This window comes from Babylonia areolata, chromosome 2 (assembly GCF_041734735.1).
Source record: "Babylonia areolata isolate BAREFJ2019XMU chromosome 2, ASM4173473v1, whole genome shotgun sequence".
In the NCBI taxonomy this organism is placed as follows: Eukaryota; Metazoa; Mollusca; class Gastropoda; order Neogastropoda; family Buccinidae; genus Babylonia; species Babylonia areolata.
This window is the reverse complement of record NC_134877.1, coordinates 43,688,796-43,707,884: the sequence shown is the minus strand read 5'-3', so window position 1 is coordinate 43,707,884 and position 19,089 is coordinate 43,688,796. Positions and strand designations below refer to the sequence as shown.

The 19,089-nt window shown below is 40.3% G+C and overlaps 2 protein-coding genes across 5 annotated transcripts in view; one reads left to right on the top strand and one right to left on the bottom strand.

Moving 5' to 3' along the window:
- LOC143301703 (uncharacterized) overlaps positions 1-181 on the bottom strand; it is a 30,258-nt gene extending 30,077 nt beyond the window's left edge. The window contains exon 1 of the mRNA XM_076616099.1: positions 27-181. The gene's annotated coding sequence lies outside the window, so the exon portion shown is untranslated. The remainder of the gene's footprint in view (positions 1-26) is intronic.
- A 1,192-nt stretch (positions 182-1,373) lies between these two features.
- LOC143301620 (N(G),N(G)-dimethylarginine dimethylaminohydrolase 1-like) lies at positions 1,374-19,089 on the top strand. 4 transcript variants are annotated; one of them, XM_076616037.1, is made up of 7 exons: positions 1,374-1,419; positions 3,354-3,677; positions 5,841-5,940; positions 7,074-7,267; positions 8,735-8,863; positions 13,285-13,436; positions 16,274-19,089. In XM_076616037.1, the coding sequence occupies exons 2-6, from the start codon at positions 3,354-3,356 to the stop codon at positions 13,402-13,404; spliced, it is 867 nt and encodes a 288-aa protein (XP_076472152.1). In that variant the 5' UTR covers positions 1,374-1,419; the 3' UTR covers positions 13,405-13,436; positions 16,274-19,089. The 4 variants fall into 4 exon arrangements, with proteins under 4 accessions (XP_076472152.1, XP_076472170.1, XP_076472142.1 ...); XM_076616055.1 differs by lacking the exon at positions 1,374-1,419 and adding an exon at positions 1,707-1,993 and having other exon boundaries at positions 13,285-13,413; XM_076616027.1 differs by lacking the exon at positions 1,374-1,419 and adding an exon at positions 1,707-1,993.

Below are 19,089 nucleotides of genomic sequence, written 5' to 3'. Positions count from 1 at the left end.
TATGGTTTTTACAACCTTTACTTTACCTTCCACTGGCCGTTGCACACATGTTATTTCCGATTCCACCATTACACTTGCAGTTTTTGCTCAGCCACAAGCACTAGTTTTGGTTCTTGTGTGCCGCCATTTTGTCGCTTTCAAGTTGCTAAGCACAGATCAACTTGTTCAAGGGAAATAATTAGCCTCTCTTTCTCTCTCTGAGCACCAGTAAGGTTTAAAACTGAAGGGGATACTCAACTGTAGATCGCATGTTTACATTTGGCCAACTAGCGTTCATACAAAAGTTCTAATACCACCACTAATTCATTCAAAGGCATTCCATCAGCAGAAATTGACTTTGGTTTAAAATGATCAAAAACGGTATAAAGAATAAACAATCGCAACGTATTTTGACTGCCGATGTGTAGGATTCTGTTAAACCTGTGACTCGGCGTGGTGATTTGGTGTGAAGATGCATGATGTACAAGGATAAACTACACCAGCTGTACAGTGATGATGATGATAATGACGTTGTCCTGTACGTCATCTTGCAATGTTAAACAGTGATGTGGTGGTGTTATGACGATGTGTCACTGTGTGCGTGGATCCATGCTGTGTGCTAGTTCCATGCAGGGAAGGGAAAAAACAGTCCAAGTGGAGTAAACTTCTCGACTTGCTGTCCCATTGGGAGATGAAATCTTGTGAATGTTTCGATCTGACCCCAATAAAACGACCCACACCACCACACACCCCTCAAGTCTGTGAGGGTATATTATTTCAATGTTTAAAAATAAAAGTCAACCATTTGTTTTTAACTCACTCGGGACAAGTTTTGTCCCTTGCTTTTCCCCCACAGACCGCCCATTTGTAGGGGTTTGGAAAAAAATTACAATAAATACAAAATACTGTGTAAGAAAATGAAACTTTCAGAACTGGTTTATTACGTATTGAGCTATTACATATAAAAAAAAAAAATCAAATTTCTCATCTTATTTTTAATGTTTTGCCATATGTAGAAAATACTGCCAATTTTTCACCCCAAATCACCATACCCATGCTCGCTTTCTACATTAAATTCGCTTTCTTCTTTGTCATCATCAACCTCTTCAATGTCCGACCCTTCAGTTTGTAGCATTTCAAGTACTTCGGCAACCCTAAAACATTGCCGTCACTGCCTTGTTCGCTTCACAACCTTCTAAGAGGCCGCTTTGCTAACAGGCTGGCACACGAGTAGACGACCGGTCAGTGACTTTGTCAGCGTGTGTGCGAGACAGGCCACACATCCAAGACTAACCAATCATACTATTCGATTGTGGAGTGACCCAGAATAGCGCTTGGCTAATCACAAAATCACGTGTACAGCGCATGATGGAATTTTACTTTCGGAGAATGCTATTCCATTCCTTCGTCCGAAACCGAATACGTTTTGTGTAGGAATGAGTGAGCATTCCTTCGTCCGGAAAGAGTTAACGGTTTTTTTTTCGTTGTATTTCAATATATAGGGCCTATATATATATATACTTAGTTCTTTGTTTATTTGGTTTAATTCTTTTATTTCATTCTGTGTTCATGTTTTACACAAACTAACGGTAGGCTCTTGAGACCTGCCTGAATAATGCATTGGGTTTTAGCGAAGGCCGCGCCAAGAATCTGCTTGCTTGCTTTTTTTTTTTTTTTTTTTTTTTTTTCCAGTGGGTGTGCTGTGGCATATTTGGATCAGTCCGCACGCTTCGACTTCTTGAAACTAAAACTTTTTTTCGGTTATTGATTTTAAGTAAATTTGTGCGGTTTTAAGGGACGTTTTTCAATGTTAAGAAATCAACAACACTAGATCATTGTCAATGCTTTCAAAGAGTGCAAGCTGTGTTTGTTTTCAAGAAAAAAATCTGAAGCAAATAGCCGTTTGATTTCTCAGTTGAACGCGGCTGCTGTACTTTCTTTTTTCACACCGGAAGTCGTAATGGAGTTTTCGCCCTCCGAATGCGGTCAACAACGGCATGCATGAAACTCTCAGGTTGACCCCATTACACAACTCACCACCAGACACATGTCATTCCATACACTCATCTATTGTAGACCGGTTACTGCTACGTTGATAGTCTCATTGCGTTGAATAGGTGCAAACGACAGGCCTAAAAAAAAATGTAGGTGGGTGATGTAAGTCACGGTTGAAGTCTGTATACTATGTTTTAACGTGTATGTGAATACAAAAAAATAGCAGTGATAATGCCCCAGGGCCAGTGCTGTTTCTTGAGCGTTAATTGGATTTTTCTCTAGTCTGCGCGAAATCTATAGACATGGGAGGGCAAGGGCTGCGTCAACATGCTTGCCTTCTCATAAATTGATCAACTCTGAATCTGCAAGTTCAGATTCACTTCATCCCTTATTTGGTCTTTAAAATCGTGCTATAAAAAGTCATAACCAAGTCAGGGAACTGCTTGCCACGCATGCAAAGTTAAATCAATAACTTGGAACGTGAACAGGCCTGTAACAAGGTCTTGACCATGTGCAAGTCAAGTCTGTGGGATACTTAAGAGGAATTTTATTTTATGCACATAATTTTGTTAAGACACAGTTCCAGCAAGCTTTGCATGAAAAATTAAGGATTAACTCAAGATCCCATATGACAGACTCCACCAAGGGATACTGATCAAGTCTAACCTGCTATCATTCTCTGTACATTTTGTATAACTTCTGTTTTGCAATTATCAGCAGCGAGACATGCAGTGGTATTTTGATGCCAGTCACAGCATGACACTATTCATCGTAGCTCTGCTTGGAGATGATTTCAAGAGTATCATGGCATTGTCAGAGCAGTATCACACAGTGCCTTTATGTGTAGATAGGTAGACATATTGTCTTCAGTCTATTTAGGATGTGTCATTAGACAGAACCAAGAAATCCAACAATGAGTACCACTGTTTTTGAAACTTTCACACACACACACACACACACACACACACACACACACACACACACACACACACAGAGAGAGAGAGAGAGAGAGTTTGATATTAGGATACTGTTGGATGTGGTGGTGGTCTTCATGTAGGAAGTGGTGGCACTCACTCAGTCCAGCTCTGCACGACCAAGAGATTATTGTCATCAGTATGGGGCTTAGTTGATGCATAATGTCAGCATATGTTGAATCAGAACAGGCACTTCTGAAACCACTAAAATGACTTCAAACTGTAGATAAGTCTGGGTGTGGCTGTGTTCATTGGACTTGGAAGAGTGACATGGGAGTAATGAAACAGTGCAGATGATGGTACAGCAAAAAAGATTTGATGTAAGTTTAATATAGGCAATTAAACATGCAAGTAAAATATAACACTCATGTTATTTGTATTGTTCTTTTTTTTCTTTTTTTTCAGATGCTCTTGCGGCAACTGTGTAAGACATATTCTTCAATGATGGGCCTACGAGCATTCAAATACACCCATGCCATCATGAGAGAGCTTCCAAACAGCTTTGCTGAGAACGCTGTCAAAATGGACTCTTCTCAGCAGATATCCCTGACACGAGCCAAAGAGCAATGGAACAACTACAGAGAAACTCTGGAGCAGTGCAGCTTAAAGGTGATCACACTCCCTGCTGATGAAAAGTATCCAGACTGTACATTTGTGGAGGATGTTGCAGTTGTCATTGGTCAGAAAGCATGTATGACACGGCTTGGGCATCCCAGTCGGGTAAATGAGGTGAGTTTTCAATATTGTCTACTCAAGTGCTTTCATTTTCTATGTGGGTGCAATTTTGTGTTTAAGGATAATGATGAAAGAAAGTCATAATTGTTACGTCTTATAAATTGTTACACTGGCATGTTAAAACTTTCAACCTAAATTCAGACCTGTAATTGTAAATGCAGATCTGTGGAAGAAAATGTTTTAATTACACATACTTAACCGTGACCCAACTAGTGCAGACTCCGGCAGGGGTCTGACATTCCTGTCCTGTGCAAAAAGAAAATTTCCTTTTAATGCTATGCTTGTTCCCATTTCACCAGAGTATGGTCTGAACTAACACCCTTTCAGCTTAAAAGTGTCTGGAGTATGTTGCATTTGACCTGTATGCTAGCAGGTGGGAAGTGCAAGCAGCAATAATTTGCAAAGGATGTCAGTATGCCTTTTTTGAGTTTTTCTCATCAAGAGTAACAGTATTTACTTGATGTTTGATATTTCTCTGTCTTTGCCTTACCATTTTTCTTGCCACAGTGAATATGCAGAGGTTACAATGTATTTGTTTCATTCATCTGTTATGTGTTGCATATTCTTGGTTGTTTTTTCTGGACTAAAGGGCCTTAATTTGTCAAATCTCAAAATAAACGCTATTGTGTTTCACATTTCTTCCACCATTTCTTAGGGCATGTTCAAGAACCCACAGGAACGAAAGGGTTGTCCCTGACAAAATCCTTTGGATATATTCACTTTAGTAGTAAAAATTACACTTGCAGAAAGGAAAAAAGAAAAGATATGGGCTGCACTGTTCTGTGGCTATGCACTCTCCCCAGGGAGAGCAATCCTAGTTCACAGAGAGAAACCGATTGTGTCAAAACGTAATGCAACACAGTGATAATACAGTAATATCATTATTGCTGTGTGTACATGCCAAATGAAGGTATATTAATTAGTAAGTTAGTTGGAGAACTTTTCCATTTTGGGAGGAGGGGGTGGGGGTGTTCTGGGTTCATTTCTCCATACCCCTTTTGTACATGCATGCTACCTGATGAGTTGTGCAGTCACTCTTGCACATATCATGCTCTGTGTTAAAAGCATGAACTTATCTTATCAATGTGTGCTTTTCACATGTCCTAACCTTGGAGCAAGCTTTGGTTGGGTGATGATTTTAGGTAGTGTGAAAGATCGCGATGAATAGAATTATGTTACCAGCCTGCCCAACTGCATTTTGGAATTTCTTGGGGGCATTTTGTAATTTCAGGGGGAAGCAAGTAACTAGTAAGGCATACTGACCACTCGATGATATGAGGAGTGTACCAAGATGGCATGACATATTTTTGCTTGGCCCAAGCTGAGCATGGGGTGAAAAGAGAGCAGATTTATGCATCACCATGAACTTCTTAACTGCTGCTTTGTATATGTGCTTATGAATACTGTACATCTACTTATGAATACTGAAAAAGAAATTAGAGTTGCTCTTAGAAAGAAACATTTTGATAACATTTCATTTTCTGACATTTCCATATGTGTAACTCATTAACTGAGCTTGAAGATCAAGGCCACTAACATATATTATATAATAGTTCTAAGTGTGTTTACTTGTGTGTGTGTGTGTGTGTGTGTACATGAAGTAGCTGGGCATTGATCCTCAATGGATACAAAGCTGGGTGATTTGCGGTGTTCCCAACAAAACATCATTGAACAACATCGGTGATCATTACATATGACAATATGGGTGGGAGTTCATCGGTAAACAAAAAAAATAATGGGAGTTTGTTGGTAATTATGGTGAGAGAAATGGCGAGTCAGGAAGATGTGCTGAGGGTCACGTGATCAGTCTGTGGATCAAGAGTTTGATTTCTGTTTGGATTTTCTGTATGCAGTTCTATTAGCCATTGGTGAAAAGTGCATGCAGGACAAACTCAAGAATCAAGAAAGGTCCGCATAGACTTTAATTGACTGAGAATTAAACTTCACATCCGTTAAATTATTGGAGACTGATGTCAAGCTGTTCGCTGCACATCAATCTAGGATTGATACCCAGCGCTGTCCATAGATATATATATATATATATATATATATATATATATATGTTTTTTGTTTGTTTATTTTGTTTTTTTCTTGATGTATCAAATGATCTGGGGGAAATGTATTGTAAGGTTTGACTTTTTCTTTTTCTTTCTAAAGGGTGTACCCATACAAGAATGCCTTAGAAGCCTTGGTTTTCAAGTCGATGAGATGGATGACCCAGCAGCCACAATGGATGGTGGTGATGTTCTTTTCACAGGTCTGTTCCTTCAACATTTTTATATACTGTGTAGTGTATACTGTTGTGAGAACTGGGGGAGGAGTGAGACAGTGTAGGTATACCATTACAGAATCAGTTTGGTGTAAGCGTGTGAAACTGATTTGTGAAAAACAAATAAATAGAGACAAAACAAAGAGTGATCCCTGATGCTCCAGGTTGTGGGTAGAGCTCCAGACTAAATCAGTCCAGTCCTGATAAAAAAACAGATTGTGTTACAGAAAGCATTGTTATGTCCCTATGTTCCACGTTTTGATGAGTGTACTGTAGTATTCTCATTTTACTTTTAGAATAAAGTGGCTAGTAATTTGCTGGTATCGTCAAAGGGGAAACATTTTCTTCTCTTTTTTTATGAGCACTAATAAGATATGTAAACTGGTTTTTGTGCAGGTCTGGAATTCAAATCTTACAGTTGTTTCATACTATGTGTGGAACACTGTTTAACCCTTTGAGCCCTGACCACCGCTTTACCGGTGGCAGAGAAAAATGACATAATACCCGGCCACCGGTTGAGCAGTGCATAAACACTTGAAGCGTGCAGAGTCTCAACCTGGCCCGTCAGGGCAGAAATCGGGGACAAAACGTTCAAGAAAACAACTGTACACAATGCAGGAAGTAATTGATATGCTTGATGATTTATCGGAAGTAGAGGATGACAATGATTACTCTGATAGTGAGGTAGAATTCAAATCGGATGATTTTGCTACAGGTAGTGATGTTGAAAATGAATCTGAGGCATGTCAGGTTGAGACTCTGCATGCTTCATGGTAGAAATCAATCTTTTTTATCCAAAGCACATGCACAAAACACAGTGAGGGGGCGCGGCAATGTTGGTACTGCGTTCACTGGCATCGGAATATTACGGTTTTTCTGACTGGCTCTTCAATATAAGTCGACCAATAGCAAAGCATGACACAAGTGTTTACGCACCACTCAACCGGTGGCCAGGCATTATGCCACCCCTCTCCACCACCGGTAAAGCGGTGGTCAGGGCTCAAAGGGTTAAGGAAACAATATAAAATAGAACTAAGCGCACGCACACACACACACACACACACACACACACACACACACACAAAACATGCCTTCCTGCATAATTTTTTGTGTTCCAACAGGTAAAGAAATCTTTGTCGGTCTCAGTTCCCGAACCAACAAAGCGGGACTAGATTGTCTCCAGCGTGTGTTTTCCGATTTCCCTGTGACGGGTATTCCTGTTACGGGAACCCTGCATCTGAAGAGTGTGGTCACCATGGCACAAGAAGGGGTCTTGTTGATGGGCAGCAGTGCAGCTTCCCAGACTGCACTGAAGGTAATGTGCTAACTTTTGTGTGTGTTTTATAGTTTGTATGCCAAATTTCAAACGTGCATTGTTTATATGGATCAGTCTGCATGTTTTAAAACCTTGAAACTGAATCACAGACATCCACACTTTTTTTTTTTTTTTTTTTTTTGCTGCCCCACGCCGCTCATTTAGATTCCCCCATACACGGCCACACCCGGGTTCGTCCATCACAGTTCCAGCGTCGGCAGTCCACAGGGAACCATCAGTGTTAGGTCGCCAGGAGGCCACACACCAGAGGAGACCCTGCACTGCTGCTGAGTCACTTCGGTGGTGTTCAGTGGTGCCTGTTCTGTTTTAACGTACTTAAGACACCACCTGCTAAGCCCCCTACTAACGACAATAATTACTTAGTCGCGGAGCCAGACTGAGTGAGCGTCCCTCCCAGAGTGGAGACCGCCACCACGCCCCTCAAACAACAGCCCCCCGTGAATCTGCCGACACTGACGTCATTGACAGGACTCACCCCAAGCACGGAAGTGGAGGGGTATCGAAACTGAGGTCACCATGAGAGCAGGGCATGAAAGGCCACAGACTTTGAGACTATTTTGTTTTTATATTGATGACGATGAAGGAGGAGGAGGATGACTATGATGATGATGATGTTGCTATGGAGGTTCATTTTTGGTTTGGTACTGCGTGACAAGGCTGTACTCTACGCTTCCTGTCATAATGATATCCAGGCCCGAGATATACAGACACTTGCAGTGTTGGTCAGGTAATTAGAGCAACACACCCAAAGACGCATCCTTGAAGTGGATGACACTCGACTGTGTGGTCCAAGTCTCCCCATTTAAGCCCACAGCACACTCAACTCTGGGTAGGAGCCGGCCACAGGCCGAAAAACCCACCTCCGCTGGGATTCGAACCCGCGTCCTCCCAGCCGTCAGTCCACGACACTAACCACTTCGCCACGGCAGCTGGTGACATCCACACTTAATTTCTCTTAAAGTTACTTCTTAAAGTTGCTCTGATTCTGAATCTGTGTTGCAAAAGGAGATGCAATTTGGAAAAATGCATGTGTTTGTGAGACAAAACCAACACCAAAAATAGTATAATAGTAATTAAAAACAAATGGATGAACAAACAAAACAGCCATCATCTGACAGTTTGAAATGAAATGTAAAATTAAGAATCTTATCAAGATCATTCAAAAAAGATGCACACATTACATACAAAATAGTGTGCATATAAGTATGCGATATGCACACCCATGTATGTAACACAGTTTTCTACAAATATTGCATATAGTTTAATATTCATTATGTATAATTTATCTGGAGATTGTTGAGTATATATGTATTCTGTATCAACATTTGAAAAAAAAAATTCCTTTCTAATATTACTGTATACTCTTTACCTTATAACAATGTTTTATGTGGTACTGCATAGTCAGATTAGTTTGACAGTAAAATGGGCTTTTTTTCTTATGGGCAGGTTCTTCAAGAAAAATCCAGAGAACAGTACCAAATTATTCAGCTGGAGAAGGACAGGTCAGCTAATGTGCTTTTTGTCAATGGGCAGACAATCCTCAAGGACCAAAAAGATCTTGGAAATGATTTTAAGGTATGTCACTTCAAACCCATAAGCATATGTCCGTGTAGATATACAACTTTCCTTTAAAAAGCAACAGAAAAAATAGAACGATTGTTTTGTGTATGCTATACTATGACAAAAATTTTATTTAAACATGAAAAGATGAAGAAATATAGGTGTGTTTTGGTTTTATGTGGTAAGGTCGTGTGTCAGGTGAGGTATTTTGTATTTATAACTGAGAAGGTCACGTCAAAATTCCTTCACATAAATGATTTATAAATATTATAGGCTCTCTGACCTAATAATATCATTATAACTAAAAAAATATAATCTTACTGAATTTTAATAATATAATAAAAACTATAATCCTGTGTATTGGGAAGTGTTCATAATTTAAAAACTTAAATGATGCTCCCGTACTCCCTGAGAAGGGAGGTAAATCATTTGTGACTGATTTACCTGAAGATTAAGGGGAGGTAAATCACTTTGAAGATTGTAGCCAACCTGGCTACACATAAGTATCTGTGCTGAAAAAAAAGAAAAAAGAAAAGAAAGCAGAATAATAGGATGGGTTTTTTTGTTTGTTTTTTGATCCTCTTCTATTCGTCATGCCATCATTTAAAATGAAAACATAAGAATTACATGCCATTATTCGGAAGGGGACAAGAAGTGAAATAGCATCATGCTCAGAAAACCTTCCAAATGGGTAAATAATAGACTGCTGGAAAGTTCTGTGCTAACATGACTTATAGAGGCATGTCAAATGATCTGTGCTCTCAAAGTTGTTTGGTTCTCATAAATTGCTAGCAACAAAGACGATCGATTGGAGCAGATCGTGAGAAACAGCAGGCTTCTTGTTGCAATTCTTTGCTCATAATTTATTTGTGTATGCATATGATTGCACTTCATTGACCAGAGTTTGGTTGTAGGAATGGAGGCTGTCAACTAAAGAAATGGAGGACAGCACATTTTTGCTACTTTTGTCCATGTCGATCGCCTTTGGCATTTCCTGAATTACGAGTAAAAGTTAGATGCACATGCACAAGATTCAAGATGGCCGCGGAACTCTATAGTGGTCTATTTCAGAACAATGCATTAAGCTGAATATATCTACACATTAAAGCAATTGTATTGACTTAAACTATCAGCTTGGTGCAAAATAGGGTGCCATTGTATTGGGCTTGGCTCTCTAGAAAGGAAAAGAAAGAGGTCAGTTGTGAATCACATCAACTTTACTGAAAGCCAGCTTCCAGGATTGCTTGATTTAGACCAGATGCGGGAAATAACGGATGTTCTGTGATTCAAACTGCAGGCCCATCACATTCAGTGTTTTCAAAAACTGTGACAGTCAAATCACTATCTCCGCAACTTGTGCTTTCTTCGGATGCAACAGAGCTGGCAAAGACAGTTTCCATATTGACACTTATATTTTTGATCTGTGTGGGTTGCCAAAGTTTAAGCAGCTTGTTTTAACTTTTCTTCCATAAAACTTGGTTCCAAATTATATGGAACTAAATTAAAATCCAGTCCTACTCAGACCTTACACGGCATTTGTTTTTCCTTCTCTTTTGGAAAATCCTTTCACAGTATTTTTTAATAAATTCATTTTTATATGCTTTACAAGTCAGTCAAAAGGGAAAGTGAGTCTCTGAAGTTGTGATGTCATGATGATGGAGTCTCCCGTCGGACTGATGGATGAGTAGACAGGCAGGCTTATATGTCGGTGTGTGTCCTCATATGGGAAAAGAGGCTGATTCTGGATGCGCAGCACTTCCCACAGGTGTAGCAAGAGAAAACATCTCCAGAAGTTGAGCCCTGCTTCCTTCGCTCATGCTTCTCCTTAATGGCCAGTGTTCTCTTGTTTTCAAAAGTCTTTATGCCACTAGAGCACAGCATCCTCCAGCGAGAGCGGTCAAGGGCATCAGTTTCCCAGGAAGCGATGTCTATGTCACAGGCTTTGAGGTTTGTCTTCAAGGTGTCCTTGAAGCGCTTGCAGAGTCTTCCAAGTTCGCGGTGGCCTTCCTTCAGCTGGCCATACAGTAGCGTCTTCGGGATCCTGCTATCTGTCATGCGGACAGCGTGTCCTGTCCAGCGTAGCTGGCACTGGATCTGCAGGCTTTCAATGCCGGACAGGCTGCTCCTCTCTCGGACCTGGAGGTTGGAGACCCTGTCTTGCCACTTTATGCTGAGGATCTTTCATAGGCATCTCTGGTGAAGCTGCTCAAGTTGTTGAATGTGACAGCGATATGTCGTCCATGTTTTACAGTAGTACAACAAGGTGGTCAGCACAACAGCTCTGTAGGTTTTGATTTAGGTGCTGAGCCTGATGCCTTTGTTGTTCCACAGCCTGTTGTTGAGTCTGCCAAAGGCAGAGCTGGCCTTGGTGATGCGCAGTGTCATTTCTGCATCAAGGGCTCCATTGCTGCATAGGATGCTGCCCAGGTAGCAAAACTTGTCAACTGACTTGATCTCTGTGTCATCGATCTTGATTGCAGGTGTGGGGGAGGCACTGGCATTCTGTTAGCTAGCTGATTGGTACATGGACTTGGTTTTCTGAGGCTGATGGTGAGTCCAAAGTGCCTGCAGGAGGTTGAGAACCTGTCCATAATGAACTGCATGTCCTCATGGGTGCGTGCAGCAAGCGCGCAGTCATCAACGAAGAGGACCTCTCTCAACAGTGCCTCAAACACTCTGGACCTAGCGTGGAGTCACCGCAAGTTGAAAAGTTTGCCATCTGTGTGAAACTGAATGTAGATGCCCCAGTCAAAGTCTGATGTTCATCTTGCTGCATACCAGGCGATGGTCTGACCAACAGACTGCTCCTCTCATGCAGTCCTCTGCGGACAATCACATAGTCAGCATGTGCCACTGCTTGGAGCAGGGGTGCATCCATGTGTTCTTGTACTTGTCTGCTTGTTCGAAGAGGGTGTTGGTGATGGTCAGTCCATGCTGTGCGCAGAGCGAGAGTAAAAGCAGCCCGTCGGAGTTGCACTTGCCAGTGCCATGCTGTCCTAGGACTTTTGGCCACGAGGAGAAGTCCATGCCGACGCAGGCATTGAAATCCCCAAGGATGATCATCCTGTCCTTTCTGTCTACTGCTGAAATGGTGCGGCTGAGCTCCTTGTAGAAAGCTTCTTTGATGTCATCAGGGTTGGTCATCGTCAGGGCATAGCAGCTGATGACTGTGGCAAAGTGATCCTCGGACAGCTTCAGACGCAGGGTCATCAGCCTATCGTTTATCCCACATGGAAGGCTGTCAAGCTGTCATGCAAGTTTGGTTTGTATGGCAAAGCCCATGCCTGAGGTTCTTGGGGTGCCTTCTGGCTTCCCAATGCAGTAGAAGGTGTAGCCCCCTCCAGCTTCCTCCAGCTGGGTTTCACCAGCAAATCTGGTTTCGCTCAGGGCTGCTATGTCCACCTGGTAGCGATCAAGCATTCTAGCAATGAGTGCTGTGCGCCTTTCTGGTCTGTCATCTCTGTCCAAAAGGGTGCGAACATTCCAGGCACCCAGAGTCAGGGCATGACTCCTGGTTCTTTTCTCTGTTGTTTTTGACGGTTAGTGTTTGATGTCCAAGTAGGTGCGGTTTCCTACTAGGTACTAGGTGAGGCAGGCTTTGTTTAGGGATCCTTTTATCTCCCCTTCCCCATGAGGGGAGAGCAGTGCTGTCCTTAAAAAGGGCTGCTCTGACACTGTGGGAGGATATGGGCGCCGCATCTGCCCCAGTCTACGGCGGATGACCATCAACCCACAGCCGCCTGCGTGCAGAGTCGTGACTAGGAACAGCCAGCAGCATCCTCTGCCTGTCCCCGTTACCACTTCTCCATCGCCGCAGGGCTTGGGAAAACTGGGTGTTGAAGGGCTAGCTCGTCGTTCCGACATTAGTCTGGTTGCCTGACCAGCACAGGTGACTTTTTTTTTTAGTGAAGAGTTGTGCAGTCCCTTCCCCACTCTCTCGCCTACCGAGGCTCAGAGTCCCACAGGTGCAGATGCTGCCACGTGTAGAATGGCCTTGGCAGGTGCAGGTTTTTTCTTCAGAGTTCTGTCTCCTAGGAGGACTTCCAGCCAAGGATAAGAGCCCCCCCTGCCCTTTGGTCATCCTCTTCCACCTTCACAGCTGTTGGGAAAGGTTTCCTCCTCTGCCTGGTCCGTTGTTGGGAGACTTCACATGCGGCAGGTAGTACTGGGTTGCATGGTACCAGTAGCATGACCTTATCGAAAATGGCGGCCTCCATGACTACTTGAACCACCACATTTAGATAAAATTCTTTCTCAGGATACATGTAAACCATAAAGCCAAACCACTTCATGTCCCCTTTAAATATGACATTGCATTTTGTTAAATGCCCAAAAGGGAAGATCAGAACTTGTATCACCCAAATGAATTCTCCCTGTAATTTATACTCACAATATGAGTGTATCTCTATCATGACTGTATGGTGTTTGTGTTTCAGAAAATAACCTCTTGTCTGACGGTTCCATGGGTAGAAGTAACATTCGATGAACTGTACAAAGCTGACGGGTGTCTTACCTGCTGCTCCATCCTCGTTCAGGCTCCAAAAGATACATGTTAATGAGTACATGTATGTCTTCTTCTTTGAGAACGGTTTGTCTTTTGTGTTCTTACTCTTTGTGTAAATGAGTACATGTATGTCTTTTTCATTGGAGGCAACCCGTCTAATGTGTTCTTACTCTTAACAGGAATAGAAATGGTTTATCCTGTGTGTTTCTTACACTAAGTCTGGAATTCTAAACACAGAGAAAAGGAAATCAATACATACTAACAGTTGTTTGTTTGTCTTGATGTCCAAAGATTTAACATTTGACAAAAGCTGAAAGAATGTTTTTTTTTTTACTTTGGGTGTGAGTTTGGTTGTTTTGTTGTGTGTTTTTTTGTTTTGTTTTTTTTTAGGGGGGAGGGACTGGGAGGAGGAGGGTGTGTATATGTGTGGTTTTGTTGTTATTTGTTTTACCTTTCTGGTTTTACATTGTTGGAGAGAAACTGCTTCAAAAGCTGATTGACTGCCGTTGTTGGAGAGAAACTGCTTCAAAAGCTGATTGACTGCAGGGCTCTGTCAAAGACACACTACCCTTAGGTTGAAGGTATGGAAGTTTGGCCCAAGGAAAGATTGGGAATCACTTTTCTTGCACAGTCCTACTTCACACTGGGAGGGGGAAAGGAGGGAAAGCAACAGTCTCATAGCAGTGCTGGTTTCCCCCTCTTCTCCCACCCCTAGGGGTCTTTCCATTTCATTTCCCCCCTTCCCCCTCCTCTCACCCCAGTCTGAAGAAGGTTTGTATCCGAAATGTCACTTTCCATTTTTTCTCAGGTCAGGTTTCCACACCTGACTGCATAACAGTTGAATGGTTAAAGCATTACACTTTAAATCTGTGGGTCCTGAGTTTGAATCCTTGTCACAGCACCTGTTGGGAAATGGATGGCTATATTTCTGATCTCCCAGGTCAGCAGATGTATAGACCTGTTAGTGCCTGACTCCCTTCATATATATATGCATGCAGAAGATCAAATGTGCATGTTGAAGATTCTTTTAATATCTGCATTCAGTGGGAAGAACATATCTTGTCGGCACTCTCCAGAAAATAGAATGTGGCTGCCTTTATAGCATTGTAAAAATGGTCATGCAAAAGCCTACTTATACGTACAAGTGAACATGAGGATTGCAGTCATGAATGCAGAAGTAGAATTTTCCATTACTTCAACATAAAGGCAACCATCTTTATGCTGTTAATTATTAAAATGATTTTATATATATATATATATATATATATATATATATATATATATATGTAGCCGTGTTTGTATGAACCGAGTGGTACTTTTATAAAGGAGACAGTACAAAAGAATTACTGATTTACTGTATTAAAGGATAGAAAAGATCCACACGCAGGCCAGGAACATGTAGAGGCCAGTCACATAAAGGATTTTCTACCGTTTTATTTCTACAATATTGATAAGAAAAAGAGAATAAGACAATGCCCGATAGACATACATAAATATCATGAGTACAGCATGTCAGGAATGCAGGTGGATCGTAAGCACATTATATATTACAATGGAAAGACTATCACTTGGCTTGGAATGAGCAACAACATAACATAAATAATGCACAAGTGTGAAGACCAAACACTGACAGCAAATGACATTTCTGATACATTTAGATAGTGCGGTTACAGTGGTTAAAGCTATGCTGATTTAGTAGAAGTACACTGACAGTATAGATTAAGTAAAGCTCATACTGTGTCAAAGTGACTCAAATGAATCAATTATCAAATAGCACTAGACTGGAGTAAGACTGGAGTAAGCTATATAGGAGAGAGCATGATAACTAAATTGCAGACTGATACATATCAAGATTGTTTTAACCAATAACTGATATTAATTCAACACTATCTTGTAATCACCACAACAGAATACTACACACATCTTAAGTACTGAGCACACTGTAACTGTGAAACTATAGTACTGAGAGTCAGTGAAACACTGTAGCAGTACAACTGATATCAGCATGTGAAATGATACATGAATAATAAACAAGATAAGAAAATAAGTAGCTTTGATAAAATGCTGGCAAACTGAGAGACCAGATAGTGTTCAATACAATGATTGGAAGAACCATCATGGCTTAACCATTAAGTACATTTGGCTGAGGGCTGGTGCTCTACATTTTAAGTTTTTTCCGCTAAGCCTAACTTTCATCAGTTTGAGGAGAATAAAAGATTTCTGTGTCAAGAATCTACGTCAATAACTGTAACATTCAAACGACTAAATAGTTTCAGTCTCAGAGCACATGATAGCAACACAATCATAACTTACGTCAAACAATAATAGATGTGTGACTGAACGTCATTATGATATAGATATATAAGTGTGTGTATGTGTGTGTGTGTATATATATATATATATATATATATATATATATATATATATATATATACAAATCTCCTAATTCCATATTTAGATCTCAACTAAATATTGTCTTTTTGATGTGCAATTATTATTATTATTATATTTATATAGCGCTGAATTGTGTGCAGAGACAAATCAAAGCGCTTTTGCACCAGTTATCCACATGCATGCATAATTCTAAAACTGGAAAAACTGAAGACAAGGAAGAGGCAGGGAAGGGAGGCTATTTTGGGAAGAGGTGGGTTTTAAGACCAGACTTGAAAGAGCTGAGTGTGGAGACCTGACGAAGAGAAAGAGGAGGTTCATTCCAATTGCAGGGTCCAGAGACAGAGAAAGAACGGCGGCCAACAGTCAAGTGTTTGAATCTGGGTATACATAAACAGAGTGGATCTGAAGCTGATCGTAGAGAGTGAGATGGAGTGTAGAGGTGAAGGTAGCCACAGAGATAGGAAGGGGGATGTGATTACATTTATAACATAGAGTGCTGATCTTGTACTTTATTCTGTGTGAGACAGGTAGCCAGTGGAGATGTTGCAAAAGAGGAGTGATGTGCTCAGATCTTTCCTTTCTGAGGACGAGTCGGGCAGCAGAGTATTGTATGAGCTGAAGGGACTGAATGGATGAAGCAGGCAAACCAGACAATAGAGTAACAGTAGTCAAGATGAGAGAGAATGAGAGAAACGACAAGTCTAGATGTTGCATCAGTGGACAGATTTTCCGGACGGAAATTATGAATGGCAATTATGAATGTGAAGTCAAAAGGCTCGGCATCCAGATCTGCCTGAAATATTTCCAGTATTCATGAAAGTATTTTTGTTTATTGTGAAACTTTGAAAATATTGGGGATATTTTTGTTGTTGTCTATACAGTTGTTGGGTTTTTTTGTTGTTTTTTTTTAAGAGTTTCATTTTAACTTTTATCAATGGATCTATGTCAAAATGTCAAAGTATAACTGCTGGTCATTTTCCAACAGTAAATTTAGAATCTGAATGTTCCGAGTTTGGCATTCCTTTAGTTTTGTTGACCGCATACCTCATTATCTGTGTGTGACATTTTGTGTCTTTGGGGCATTTTGTACATTTATTATTCAGTGTTGTGACATGGTTGACTGAATGACAATAATCAATAGGTATATTTTCAGGAAGATAAAATATAGATTGCTTTCTACTTTTTAGTTGTTGTTGGTCAGTTCCACCTTTGTAAACTGTTGGAGGAATGTTTTTGATGCACTGACATACTGATTTATGCAACGAAAAGATTCCCTTTTCTATTTTACTTCTAAACTTTTGACAGTTATCATTTACTCTAACTTTGACATAGTGGCATTATGTACACCAGTATTACATGAATGCATTTGATTACTTCATGAGTTTAGACTTTCCTCCAAGTCTTTGATTCCTGAATAGTAAGCATCAATGTGGAAATAGTTTAAGATGAATTTGGCATGAAAACACAGGAAAGACAGACGACTAGCAATGTATCACTTGAACATGACATTAAAACATGTTCCTGGTACAGCAAAAGCATGAAAATTAAAAAATCTATAATAGCATTTCTGGAAAATGTCACTTAAAAAAACCCACAAAAAACTCATGGCATGCTTTTTCAATGCCAAGCCAATCAATTCAAAATAACATGTGAAGAAAATTTTTAATAGTTGTCATATTTGACTAAAAAAAGGGAGTAGTATCCTGAGAATAAATGCAAAATCATTCAATTTTTTCCCCAACATTTGTTGTCACTCACTGCACATTTGTATATGACAAAAAATAAAGCTATCCACTTGATTAGTTTGGATGTCATCAGTTCTAAATGTAATGGACTGCATCAGTCACAACCAAACAACGTAAGTGAGAAACTTGAAAACTATAGAATACGTAACGGGAATAACAGGAATTTCATAAAAACTGAACACTGTGGGGCTTGATTTTCAAATCAAAGTACAAGAAGGAATGTAGTTATTTGATAAAAAATCAGCATGTCCTTTAGTTTTGTTGACCGCATACCTCATTATCTGTGTGTGACATTTTGTGTCTTTGGGGCATTTTGTACATTTATTATTCAGTGTTGTGACATGGTTGACTGAATGACAATAATCAATAGGTATATTTTCAGGAAGATAAAATATACTTAAAAGGAGGTATGAACTTATATACTACTGGTTTTAAGAAAGCATTGGATCGGAAAAGACGGTGAAAACATTCCAGCAACACAGTTTCAGTTTCTCAAGGAGGGGTCACAGCGTTCGGACAAATCTGTATCGCTACACCATATCCTCATGGCAGATGCCTGACCAGCAGCATGACCCAACGCACTAGTTAGGCATTGAGTGCATGCATATATATTTGTGTACCTATCACAGTGGATTTCTTCTAGAGAATTTTGCCAAAGGACAACACTTTTGTTGCCATGGGTCCTTTTCTGTGCACCAAGTATGTGCTGCACATGGAAACTTTGTTTATTGTCTCATCCGAATGAGTAGACACTTGTTTGATTTTCCTGTCAAATTGAGGAGAAAGTGAACAAAGCCAAATTATATATATTCTAAATGATGCACCTTGTTCTGTGATGCATTTTGAAGTTTATTTTGCCCAAAATTTAAGTTGAGTCCTTGTATTACATGTCCAGTTATGACATGTGTTTGACTGTTCACATAAATTCATATATGTAAAAGTTTATGTGTTTGTGATATTCAGAAGAGATATTTTTACATTATCGAAGAGTTGTAGTAAACAGCTGCATCTACAGGACTAATCAAAATAGTGTAGACGTGAATGTTTGACTGAATGGTCTGTTTTGAAATGTTTGTAAGTATGACTGCAAAGATGCTGTTGGTCAGGGGTGTTTCTCACAGTTTACAATAACCAGGTCCCAATGACTACACATATCAAAGATAAATGATATGATGAATATGTTGTGCAAATATGCATTCTGCTCAGTACAGTCACTGATTTTTTTAAGATTGACTTTTTATTGTGAAATATGCTGTGTTCAGTGATTTTAGCTGTTCCTTTGAGTCTTTATTGATTTTTGGTGTAATAAGTTTCATGTAATAGGTTATGTGTTTAACATAATTATGTATACATGTCAAATGATTACTTATATTTTATACCTCACAAATATTTAAAGTCAAAGATATTTATATAATTTGAGAGGAGTACAGGTTGTAGTGTGTGACCTCCTGGCAACCAAACATTGATATTTCCCTCTGGACTGCTGGTGCTGATACTGCAGCAGATGAACCTATGTGTGGCTCTGTATGGGGGACTCAGAATGAGTGGCATGGGAATTATGCCACTGAAACTTTGTAGATGATGTTGCTATAAACAGA